The 13,064-nt window shown below is 44.5% G+C and overlaps 1 protein-coding gene across 6 annotated transcripts in view; it reads right to left on the bottom strand.

Moving 5' to 3' along the window:
* Window positions 1-13,064, bottom strand: part of BZW2 (basic leucine zipper and W2 domains 2) — a 201,468-nt gene that overhangs the window by 11,569 nt on the left and 176,835 nt on the right. For all 6 annotated transcript variants that reach the window (XM_029589024.1, XM_029589026.1, XM_029589023.1 and 3 more), the window contains one exon: window positions 2,521-2,659. In XM_029589024.1, the coding sequence (XP_029444884.1) occupies window positions 2,521-2,659 (139 nt within the window). The remainder of the gene's footprint in view (window positions 1-2,520; window positions 2,660-13,064) is intronic.

The raw sequence follows: 13,064 nt of genomic DNA, 5'->3' as shown, positions 1-13,064 counted from the left end.
TCCAGCAGAAACCACCACTTACTGGAGATTTTATATAGCTGCGCTCCATACAATGGCTATCTGTCGTTAAGAAAGCCATCGTGAAATATGGGCATATTGTGACCTGTTTGGCCAAAGCGTGTATCCTAGTTAACTGGATTAAGACTCTCAGCCCCACACCCCTTATGTGGTTCCGGAAGCTAGCAGACTGGATGCAAGTAGAAAGATTGGATGTCAAATTTACTAATCGTAAGGTATCGTGGGAATATTTAAAGCTTTGGGAACTGACGTATGCCCAATTACAGAAACCATCCGCCAGTCACTTTTAATCAGTCACTACTCCAGCAATTGGTAATTTATGTATGCCTAAAGTGTATGCTCCAACCATAACTCTCCAATGTGACTTGTCATATTCACTAATGTACATCATGGCTCAGCTGGTTGAATGAAAGAATGACTGAAGTGTGGATGTGAGAATTAGGATATGAATGGTTAGTGTGAATGGTGTAAAAAAAAACTAAAATCTGTACGCAGGAGCGGTATATTCAAAGCATTTATTATAACCTGCCACCACAAATGCAACCAGTTGTTGTTAATTATGCTTATAGTTAATGTACAATCGATCATCATGTCATTATACTTTGAAAGCTATGCTTATCCTGTCCATCAAGCGTTTCTTTGTGAATGTACCTCTCTTGTGTTAAATAAAGATTTAAAAAAAAAAAAAAATCACTCATCATTACATCTAGTCCCTCAGTCATATCCACTACACTGTGGATATTCTACAGTCAGCATCACCTACAAAAAGACACATTTTCCTCCTAATCTCTCTGCAATATCGCTCACAAACATATTGAACTATACTTGACCCAAGACCCTCCTTGAGGCATTCCATTCTTTTCTTAGAGTGAATTCCACTTGCCACTACCTTCTGTTGTTTATCACTTGACCAGTTTCTAATCCAGTCTACCATCTTGGGATCCAATCCCAGGCTACTCAGCTTATTAGCCTCCTATATGGGACAGTATCAAAGCTATCATCAAAGGGCGCCAAGACTGGGTTCCCGCCTTGGACCCTTTATATGTATGAGCATCAGACACATGCATGCCTACGGAGGGCTGGAGGAGAGGCGAAGTGGTGGTGATTGAGGCGGCTCATGGGGCTGCCCCATGAGCCACCAAATGTAACAGGATTGGGAGTATTAACAACAACAAAAAATGTATTTTTAACTTCTTCAACACTTATAAGGAGCTAATAAATTCAAAACTAAAAAGCAGCCAAAAATAATAAAAAACAAACAAACCTGCAATCACGGAACAAAAGACAATGCACTACATTATTATGCTGTCCAAATTGTTGAAAGTAAAAATGTCAGTACAACTATTTTCCTTGCCTCCTAGAAATAGTACTGTGAAATAACAGGCCATTAGGACAACCCAAAATGTCAACGAGTGGCAGAACAATGGAAACCGCAAAATGGCAAGAGGCTGTGAGTCTACACCATTTTATCCAAGCCATTGCAAACTGCCTATCCTGACATTACTGCCATTTCAGAACCAAACACAGAACAAAAGTGTTGTTGGTTTTTTTTTTAATAACTGACATTGAGCACCCTGATTCCCATTTTTTTACACTTTTCTCTACCTTAGAAGCAGACAGTATAAGATACCATTTTTGCAAAGATCTAGCATAGCCTAGTATTTGATCTGAGAACTGACACATTGGAACATAGCATTTCTTACGAAGGACATATGTAATGTTCAGTGCTCATGTCGAATACAAATTCAAAGGGGCCAGCCCGCTGGCTCAGATGGAAAATGATAAGTACTGCCATGCAGAAGGTCCTGGTTCAATCGGGGTCTTGAGCTCCCTGGTTCAGCTGGGGCGGGGGTTGCGGTGCAGGGAGCATTCACAGCCCTCAGAGGGGGAAGGGAGGAGTCATGGTCACTGCTTACAGGGACATAAAATGATCAGAATCAGTGCCCATGATGTCAGGATCCAGAAGGATAGTTACTGCAATGACCAGATTAGGTGTGTTGGGGGTGGGAGGGATATAAAATAGGCAGAAAAATTCACAGGTAATTGTGAATGAAGGGCCATGCACTGGATCCCAGGCCTGGTTTGATTGAGGTAGAAGTACAAAGGAACAGGAAGAAACTGCCAGGTCAAAAAATATTTGCAAAATATTCTGCAAAATGTGCGAATTTGTGAATTCATTCACCAAGGCTTCAGTGGGAAAAATCCACATGAAGTGCAAAAACAGAAAAAAAAATAGTGAAATTCAGCAATTCCATAGTGAGTTGTTTTTTTTCAATGTTTTATTCAAATTAAAAATAAAAATTAAGATGTGCAAAAGCACCAAAACTGGTGAATTTCAACATTTCTCACCTGATTTAGCCCAGAAAAATTTTCCCATTACGACTTTATGGTGAATACATTTGCTAAAGTAGCTCTTTGTCCAGTTTTGGCCATTTTCACACATTTCAATTCTCTAGACTGTTCCGAGTACACCATGTTACAACTTGTGTGAGCAAAACGTACCTTTGTAAAAAAGCACCACAATCTTCTGGAAGGCCTTCATAAAGTGGATGTTGTCATAACAGTATTCCTGAACTTTCTGGAGAAGGATGAGTTCCGACTGTCCTTGTGTGCTGAACACAGCCAGGAGGGGAGCATATTGCTGAAAGACAAAAAGGGACATAAGCAAAACCATAAACTGTCTCTTCAAATGTTACCCAGCCTGCTGCTCAAGAGGCTCTTGGGTGACTATAGATTTTACACAGCAACAGAGAATACACTGCTTCTGTATAATATAACTTGTATTTTAAAGTCAGGAGAAAAGCAATAAAAATGACTAACTCTTCCCCAGCTGATTGCTTAGGTTGATGTCTGAAGGGTGAGTTTCTGGCAGAGCCTGCGTTTTCATGGTGTGATTTGGTCTTGCCCCTCACGCTTGCCCCGGCGCGAACAAATCTACACCCGATTTTATAACATGTGCGCGCTGCTGCGCGCATGTTCTAAAATCCAGGGTCGGCGCGCCAAGGGGGTGCACACATGTGCACCTTGCGCGTGCCGAGCCTGAGGGGAGCCCCGATGGCTTTCCCCATTCCCTTCGCTCCGAAATCGGAGCGGCCTTGAAGGGAACCTTTTTTTCCGCCCCCCCCCCCCCCCCCCCCCCCCGGCTTCCCCTCCCTTCCCCTATCTAACCCACCCCCATCCTGAACTAAATCACCCTCCATACCTTTGTCAAAAAAGTAACGCCTGCCCAAGGCAGGCGTAACTTGCGTGCGCCAACTGGCTACCGGCGCCATTCCACGGTCCAAGGGCTACTTCGGAGGCCTCGGCCACGCCCCCGGAACGCCCCCGAGCTGGCACCACGCCCACGGCCCCCACCCCCGGAATATCGTGCCACCCCTGACACGCCCCCAACACGCCCCCCCCAGGCAAAGCCCCGGGACTTGCGCGTGCCGGCGGCCTATCCAACATAGCGCCGGCGTGCAAGTCCCCTGTGCGCATAAATCCGGCTGAATTTACTCGCGCGGGGCTTTTAAAATTTAGCCCAATGCGCGCAAGGCCCGGCTATTCATGTAACCCTTTGAAAATCGACCCAATTGTGTTCTGCTCACATGTATGTTTAGCTTTTGTTTCCATTTTCACCTTCCATTAGTTGGTCCTTTTTTGGCTGTATCAAGGTGGTATACAGCAGTGAAATAGTACGTCAGACCTGGTCTTCCATGGTTAAATAAATATGTCAAGGGTTCCCTATTCTGGATTTTTAATTTCTTTTTATCTAATGAAGGATGTAATGTCTTAATTTTAAATATGTTTTTGATCTAAGCCAAACTGCTATCTAAGCTCTTGAAATGACAGAACTTAGGGCCTTATTTTCCAATATCGCATTGGTAACGCATTAGGGGGCGTTACCAATGCAAATGAGGCTTCTTTCGTGCAGTGGGGAAACATCGTGTGCGACGATGTTTTCGCCATTCGCGAAAACATTAGCGCCGCACGCGATGTTTTCCCACTGCACGATGATTCTTTCAGTCTTTTATCGCAGTGCACGATAATTGCCGGTTTCTTTGATCGCGGTGAACGATATTTCAATAGTCCCAGACAGCCTGTTTCAGGCTCCTGGGAGAGAGAGAGAGAGAGAGAGTGAGAGTGAGAGTGAGAGTGAGAGTGAGAGGAGAGAGAGAGAGAGAGAGAGAGAGAGAGAGAGAGAGAGAGAGAGAGAGAGAGAGAGAGACTTACTATAGTGCCTATGCCCTACATAGGTATTTTAACCCCTATAGGAGGGCCACCTACTAACTCGGGGTGGGGATTAGGTATGAGCGTCGGGGGTTGGGGGCCACTTTCGCATTCCACATGAGACCTACGGACAGAACAGTGGTCTCTAGTGCAGATTTGCTGGCTGTCGGAGTGAGGACGCTCACTCCAAGAAGTGGTTTGGGCAACGTTCTCTCTACCTAGCTTGATGGACACTCTACCTGGGCAACAACATGCTAGGTGGAGAGAATGTTCTCCAAATCTCCGCTTGGAGTGAGCGTCCTCACTCCGACGGCCAGCAAATCTGCACTAGAGACCACTGTTCAGTCCGTAGGTCTCATGTGGAATGCGAAAGTGGCCCCCAACCCCCGACGCTCATACCTAATCCCCACCCCGAGTTAGTAGGTGGCCCTCCCATAGGGGTTAAAATACCTATGTAGGGCATAGGCACTATAGTAAGGTTCTCTCTCTCTCTCTCTCTCTCTCTCCCTCCCCCCCCCCAGGAGCCTGAAACAGGCTGTCTGGGACTATCGTGGATGGCGGTAATCCTTTTCAGGCCTGTAACGCAGTCCATAACGCGAGGTTGGAGTTGTAGTTATTAGCAGCGATAGCAGCCGCGCTAACACTGCGGCTGTTTCGCCGCACACGATACACAGGTTCCCGCTTTACATATGCTCCGCCCCAACTCCGCCCCCTGAATACCAAATGACTAATTTGCGAATTTATCGCACGCGGTAAAGTGCTTGGAAAATGAGGCCCTTAGTCTCTCCATTTAAAATTTGAGAAATGATTTGGAGACCTTGATCTTTTGATTGCCTCCATGGTGAAAAATCTTGATTATCTTTAATTGGTAAATAATGAGATATTTTACAATTCAGCTGCATACTGAGTACACATCCACTTCCAGGTTTTCAATACTAGCACAATAAGAGGGCTTTCTCTACTATATAGGGGAAGCTTAGATGGAAAGGATCTCAATATTTATTGCAAATCTAGTGGTGCTGCTAAAGCAACCTCCAAGTCCAAGGGAGAATAGTATGTAGTGTTCAGTAACCATTCTTCAAAATGTTGCAAATTATAGGCAGGGATGGTAACTTTAAAACGGGCACGTGGATGCCCATATAAACGTGTATATGGATGTATATCCAGAAGCGCTGAAATTTTATATCATGCGTGCAAGTACACATGCATGTTATAAAACAGGCTGGGCATGCGTACACGTGCTCCTAATGTTAAGAGTATACGCACACAGCAGGGCAATGTCGGCTTTGAGATGTGCAAGTGAGGGAATTTTAAAACAGGTGTGCGTCCAGGCCACAATCAGTTTCACCAGTTCGTCCACTAGTTTGCCCAGTCTATAGCTATGCCCTCAAGACTCCCCTGGTTCTTTAGCCTGATATCCCTCCCAGTTAATCCATACTCCTCAAGCACTTCATATCTGGCTAGAAATTGTTTTATTCCGACTTTCACTTCATCTATAGCAAAAGTAAAGTTGCGCTGAAATGGACCTGCTTGTGCGCTCATATGCGTAAACACATATACGCATAGCTCTTGGCTTCTCCCACATTCCACCCCAGATTACCACTAATGTGCATCGGTACTTGTGCGAGTATGTGGGTGGCTTATAAAATAGGGTAGACACACACGTTTTAGATGCACGCCCATCTCCTGGTTTTGGCGCACAGCTTTCTTTTAAAATTCACCTTTTAATTATACAATTTTAAATTAGGAATATCTAGACCACTTAAGTTCCCAATTTTCATCAACACAGCAAGGGCTATTTGAGCTTTTTCCTTTTTCCACATGTATTTCCTCAGCAGCATCCCGATCACATCTAAATCTTTCTTTGATAGGTTTAAATGTAGAATCTGAAACAAATACACCCATTTGGAAGAATCATCATCTGACAAGGATTTACCATGCCTGCAAAAAAATTGGAAATGCCAACCAATTGTATAATGACTTTTTTGTAGCTGTAAATAATGACAAAAAGTAACTCTATGTAATTTGCAAAGATCTCTATGAAAAGTAATCGCCGGTTATTTAAAGGAATCCTCTGCCCATTTAAATAGGAAATGTTTGCCCCATTCTCCCTGAGTCAGAGCTGAAGTCTTTGCATTTATCTAGATTTAGCTGTAAAGCAGTCTTCTGAATCTAGAAAATTCATACAATAAAGTGTCTAAAAAATGTATTGTATTTGTAATATGAATTAAAGGTGCTGGTACCTTCAATATTTTTAACTCATTATATCCCATGAATATCCCAACTAGTTCTTCATTTTCTTTAATCCTCTTTAATCTTCTTCTGAGAAAGTTCCATTGACCATAACTGATGCTGTAAGGTTGTTATACCATTCCTTAAATCACTCTTATAAAAGTCTTCATAATACCAAACCCATCCAAGACTTCAAACAAAAAGGAACAGTCAAGCCAGTAAAATGTTTTCTCGGTGTTGAAGCTCATCAAGAGAGACTGGACCTGCCACCACTTATATTGTTCCACAGAAGCTAATATTCTATGAATTTTCAGAACTGAATATTTCTCCCTAACTTAATATGTTACTCTCTGCCTTACACACATTGTTAATTGTAAACTGGGTTGATGTGATGCTAGTCATGAAACTCGGTATAACAAAAATAATAAATAAATAAATAAATAAAACTTTTAAACACCTGCGCGGGTGCACATGTACATGCGTATGGCGGCTTGAGCAAATGGAAGCGCGAATGTTAAAAAAATAGTCAGTACATACATACTTGTGCACACAATTTTATATGAATGTGCGCAAATTCTGACTCTACCATATAAGTGGAGGGATTGTGCTAGGTACGTGCTCCAACACAAATACCCATTTCCCCATTTCATTCCCAGTTTGCCCCAGAACAGATTAGCCTCTATGTTCTGCCCATGGCTGTTAACTCTATTATCTTGGGTCTCCCCTGGCTCATGCAGCACCAGCCTAGCATTGATTGGGAGACCCTACAAATGACCCGATGTGGGTCAACCTGCCATGAACACTGTCTCGCTAAAGTCCTGCCTATGCTCCCTCTCGCCTGTGCGGTGACTCTGGCCTTGCCTGGCTTGCCACCCCAAGATGTCGCTTATGCTGATGTCTTCAGCAAGCAGAAACCCTTCCACCACACTGCTCCTATGACTGTCCTATTGATTTGCTATGGGGCAAGATAACCCCAGAGGTAAGGTCTACCCTCTTGCCACTCTCAGAACAGAGGCATTGTCAAAATACATGCAGGAGAACCCGGAAAGCTGGTTCATCTGTCCTTCATCTTCTCCTGCATGGGCCGGTTTCTTCTTTGTCAGAAAGAAAGATGACTCACTCTGCCCTTGTATTGAATATAAAGCGCTGAACGAAATCACAAAAAAAAAAAAATGTATTCCCCTGCCTCTTATCATGGAACTCTGACTGTCTGAAGGAAGCCCAGATATTCACAAAGCTCGATTGTTGCATCCGTTGGTCGCAGATGGCTGTGACCATTCTGCTTCACCTCTTTTTTGCCTTTCTCCTCCTCCATGGGTAAGATGGCTGCCTCCGGTGCCGAGTGCCGAAACCCTCGGCGTTTCCAACTCAGCATGGGTGTCCCTGTCCGCCATGCTCCTTCCCGTGTCCTCCTAGGGCGCGCGCGCGCACGCTGCCTACACTTATCTTCATGTCATGACGGGAATCTCGGGGGCGTCCCCACCGCATGACAATACCTCCGGGTATTTAAGCCTCCACTCTGCTCCTAACAAACGAGTTAGCAAGGACTTCGGTTTAGCTACTCTGAACACTTCTAAGTTGCACGCTTAGACTCCTCGCTACCCTCTGGGCACCTGCACCTTGGGGGCCTCTCGCTTCCAACTACCCTTCAGGGTTTCTACTAATTAGACAACCGCTCTTCGGGGGTCTCTCTTCTCTTTCAGGATTATCTGCGCTTCCAGATACTCGCTCCTTGAGGCCCTTTCCAGCTCAGTGTATCCTGCACCACGGACCTTGGGTCCCACCTTCATCATCTACCAGGAGGATTCCTGCACTACTCTTCAGTGAGTACCTCTATGATCCGGCTCTCCATTTCCACCCACCAGGTTCGGCTTATCCTGCTCCGCGGAACACTACCAACCTTGTACATCTGGGTGAGACTTCTACATCTGAGACTGTCTGAGCGTATTGGCACCTTGCTGGACTTCAGTGCCATCTCTTCCTGCACAATTACCATCTATCTACAGCAGTACAATAAAGCTTTTCATCTCCAGTGTCTGCTCTTTGAGTCTTGCCTATTATTGTGGTTCCCCACGGGGCCCCTCCCCGTGGGAGGAGTCATCGCCACTGCGACTAAGAGTCCACACTATGCCTCAAACCCAACATCAATCTCCATGGTGCATATAATCTGATTTGCATAACAGAAGATGTTGAATGGAAAACCGTTTTTAACACCAGAGACAGGCACTATAAGTACTTGGTGATGCCCTTCGGCTTGTTCAATGCCCCTGCTGCCTTTCAATTTATGGTCAATAAAATATTCCATGACCTCCTCTACTCCCATGTAGAGGTCTATCTTACAACATTCTTATCATTTCCAAATCTCTGGATCAGCATCATGAGCATGTAAAGCAAGTTCTCCAGAGACTGTGGGATCATCTCTATACAAAATTGGAGACGTGTACCTTCAAGCAAGAGGAACTACAATTCCTAGGCTATATCATTTCCTGGCATGATCTCCGGACGGATCCAGAAAAACTGAAAACCATCTTGGACTGGCTGTGACCCTTAGGTCTCAAGGCCTTGAAGCGCTTCTTTGGATTTGCAAACTATTATAGACAGTTCATACAGGGTTACTCCTCTCTGGCCACACCTCTCATGGGCACTGACACCAAAACTGGACTCTTAAATGCCTAAAGCAAGAATTCGAGACCCTTATCTTCATCATCCGGATCTTTCCAAGCCATTCATTATGGAGGTAGATGCTTCTACCCTAGGGGTAGAGGCTGCCTTCTCACAGCACAGCAACCAACGGATCCTCATGACGGCTCCTATGTCTCCAAAACGTTCACTCTGACTGAAAAGAACTATACCACTGGAGACCAAGAATTGCTGGCCATGGAGCTAATTCTGTAAGAGTGCAGCATCTGTTAGAAGGAGTCCAGATTCCTGTGACTACTTACACAGATCATAAAAATCTGAAATACTTATCACAAGCTCAGCGACTGAACCCTCAGTAGACCCATGGGTTGCTGTTTTTCAACCGATTCGACTTTGAATTGTGATACCGACCCGCAGAGAAAAATCAACAGGCCAATGCTCTCTCCAGATACTTTGACACAGATGATTCCTCAGAGGCCTCACGTTATATCACTGACCCGGCAACGATCATAGTTGCCGCTACTGTGCCAATCCCACTTGGGAAGATGATGGTTCCCCAGCGACTTTGTGAAAAGCTCTTGTGATAGACTCATGAATCTCGCCTGGCAGACCATCCAGGTATCACCAGAATCTTGGAATTAGTCACTCGCAATTATTGGTGGCCACAGATGAAGGATGACATGAAGCAGCATGTGGATTCTTGCCCCACTTGTGCTATGAATAAGAGCCCTCAAGCTTAGCCCTGAAGGCTGTTAAAAGCCATTGCCAGCCCACAGGGAACCCTGGACCCATTTGGCCAAAGACTGTGTCATGGACCTCTCTAGTGGCAACACCATGATCTGGGTGGTTGTGGATGTTTCTCTAAGATGGCTCATTTTATGGCTCTCCCTGGAATTTCCTCAGCAACTGAGTTGGCTAATCACTTCATTCAGCACATCTTCCGATTACATGGGCTACCATCTCATATTCTTAGACTGAGGGGTACAATTCACTGCCTATGTAGGAAGTTCAGTATTACCTTAGACTTCACTTTAGCCTACCACCCCCAGAATAACAGGCATACTGAAAGGGTTAATCAAACTCTTAAAGCCTTCCTGAGGGCCTACATGAATCAGTGTCAAGATGAATGGGCAGCCCTTTTCCCATGGGCAGAATTCTGCCTCAATAACCATGTGGGGAGTTCAACGGGTTCTTCCCCCTTCTACTTGAATTATGGCCATCACCCCAGCTACCCTTGCTGGTGCCAGTCTCCATTGCTTGCCCAGTCACCAATGTAATGGGACAGGGCCTCCAAAAATTGTGGCAGAAAACTCACTGTAACCTCAAACAGATGGCGGAGCATTTAAAGAAACAGGTGGATAAAAGATGCCATCCAGCACCTCAACTCCAGTCGGAAAGGTTAGTGTGTCTCAATACCAGGAATTTGCGCCTCAAGACACCTTCCCTGAAGTACGCTCAGAGGTTTGTGGGGCCATTTCATATAGTCTGACAGGTAGGGCCGGTGGTCTATAAATTGAAACTGCTCCCTACATTGTGAGTACATGATGTCTTTCATGTATCTTTGTTAAAACCAGCCATCCTTTCACAGCTATCAAGACCTTCACTCAGGCCTACACAGGTGATGACAGAGGAGGACACCATATATGAGGTTCAAGAAATCTTTGATTCCAGACGAAACAGAAACAAAGTGGAATATCTGATCTCTTGGAAAGGCTTTGGCCCTGAAGAAAATTCCTGGCAGCCTGTCTCAAACCTCCAGGCCTGTCAGCTGCTGAAAGTCTTCTAGAGACCCTTCCCCCAGAAGCCCAAACCTAGGAGGCTGGGGAGAGGGGGGGTACTGTCACATTTGGCCAGTTTTGGGGTAGGCCTATGACAGGCTGCATCAAACCCACCACGCCATTAAAGTATTTATGTAATCTACCATGAGTTTCACTAAAGTTATGAACATAGGTATGGGAAATATATATGTTATTGGTTGCCAATATAAACACCTTCAATCACTTTATATCTCCCATTGGGATCTCTTATTTTTTAAGCTCTTTAAAGTGAATCATCTTCCCTACCAGTATTACTACTCCTGCATTCCTTGTGCCAGATGATGTAGAAAATATCTGTTCCACTCACTGATGTTTTAATTTCTGATGTTTAGCTTCATCTAGGTATCTCTTGTAATATAGTTATTTGTATTTTAAATCTTTTCAGAGTTTGGAGGATGTTGTACCTTTTATCCAATGAACCAATACATTCCATGTGACACAGTGTATGTCATTAACAATCATCAATACCACAATCAATATTATTGTAGTTGTCATCTTTGTCAACACAGTAACCAGAATCTCCAAGTCTAGACTCTAGTCTTAAATTTCTACTAATGTTAGTCACTACACATCACTATATGTTTTAACCTGCCCTTTTGATGCCATCATCCACTTTCTTCCCTCATTTCCTATGCCCAATTCTTAATTCTACCCCAAACCCAATTCCCCCAGCTTCCCTTTCCCTTTCCCAGTTAAACTATATCAGTAGAAACCAACCAAACATGGATGCTAAACATTCTCTCGTCTAGGGGGCTCCCAGAATCCTCTATAGATATCTCCTAATATTTACTTGGATCTCCCTTTACCCACCAAGAAAGGTTTCTGCCCCTATAATCTACAGAACTATTTATTGCTAATATATTACTAAAATACTCAGAACATTTGAACTTAAAATCTCAACTTCTTTTCTATGTGCGTAAATACTGCTCACGTCTTTATTCCAGTCCAGTCCCATGCCAGTGACTGTTCCAGTGATTCTTTAATCAATTACTTTCATGTCTGTGCACTACTCCTGCCTTTAATCTAGACCCATCCAGTTCCAATGGTATTTCCTTAAAGTTTTTGGACCATTTCCTTTATGTCTAAAAATAGCTTCTTTTTTCAAGCTAGTCTAAACCAGTACGTGTGTATTTTCTTTTACAGTCCAGAAGGAAGCTCGTTAATAGTCATTCAAATCAATGCCACTGTCTTTAAAATTCTTGGAGGCTTACTAATTAATAAATTCATATTTCAATAAACAAGTTATAACTGTTCATGAATGTAGCAACAAACATGGATCCTGCCCCAAAGTTATTCTGAAATTAAATTGTGGAGAAAACAGCAAACTTCTTCAACTGTCTCCCAAATTACAGATTTGTTTTCATAATTCAGCGCTGGGCAGAAAATTTTACTTAAAAGTCTTTGGCCTGCTTCCTTTATGTCCAAGAACTGCTCCTTTCTTCAAGAATAGTCCAATCTTTTACAATTTCATTTACCCTTGGTTCACTTGCTGCAGGTAACGGATTCGCTCACTGACTTGCCCATCTTGTTTTCAGCAGGCGTCCCTTTCTCTTTGCGGGTGGTTGTAGAGCAGGGGTCGGGAACCTTTTTGGCTGAGAGAGCCATGAACGCCACATATTTTAAAATGTAATTCCGTGAGAGCCATACTAACTACAACCCCCCACCCTCCTGACTCCCCCAAGACCTACCAAATTAATTTACTACAACCCCCCATCCTCCTAACCCCCCCCCCCCAAGACCTGCCAAAAGTCCCTGGTGATCCAGCGGGGGTCCAGGGCTCGCAGACAAATCTTTAATAAAAAAGTAAAAATCTAACAAAACCCCCCACCCTCCTGACGCCCCCCAAGACCTCCAAAATTAATTTACTCAACCCCCACCCTCCTGACCCCCCCCCCCCAAGACCTGCTAAAAGTCCCTGATGGTCCAGGAGCGATCTCCTGGACTTGGGCTGTCGGCTGCCAGTAGTCAAAATGGCGCCGACGGCCCTTTACCCTCACTATGTCACTGGGGTCGACCAATGGCGGCGGTAGCCCCTGTGACATAGTAAGGGCAAAGGGCCGTCGACGCCATTTTGATTACTGGCAGCCGACGGCCCTTTGTCCTTACTATGTCACAGGGGCTACCGCCGCCATTGGTCGACCCCAGTGA

The sequence above is a fragment of the Rhinatrema bivittatum genome, chromosome 2 (genome assembly GCF_901001135.1).
Source record: "Rhinatrema bivittatum chromosome 2, aRhiBiv1.1, whole genome shotgun sequence".
NCBI classification, from domain to species: domain Eukaryota; kingdom Metazoa; phylum Chordata; class Amphibia; order Gymnophiona; family Rhinatrematidae; genus Rhinatrema; species Rhinatrema bivittatum.
The sequence above is the reverse complement of the archived record's forward strand: the minus strand, read 5'-3'. Positions and strand labels throughout refer to the sequence as shown.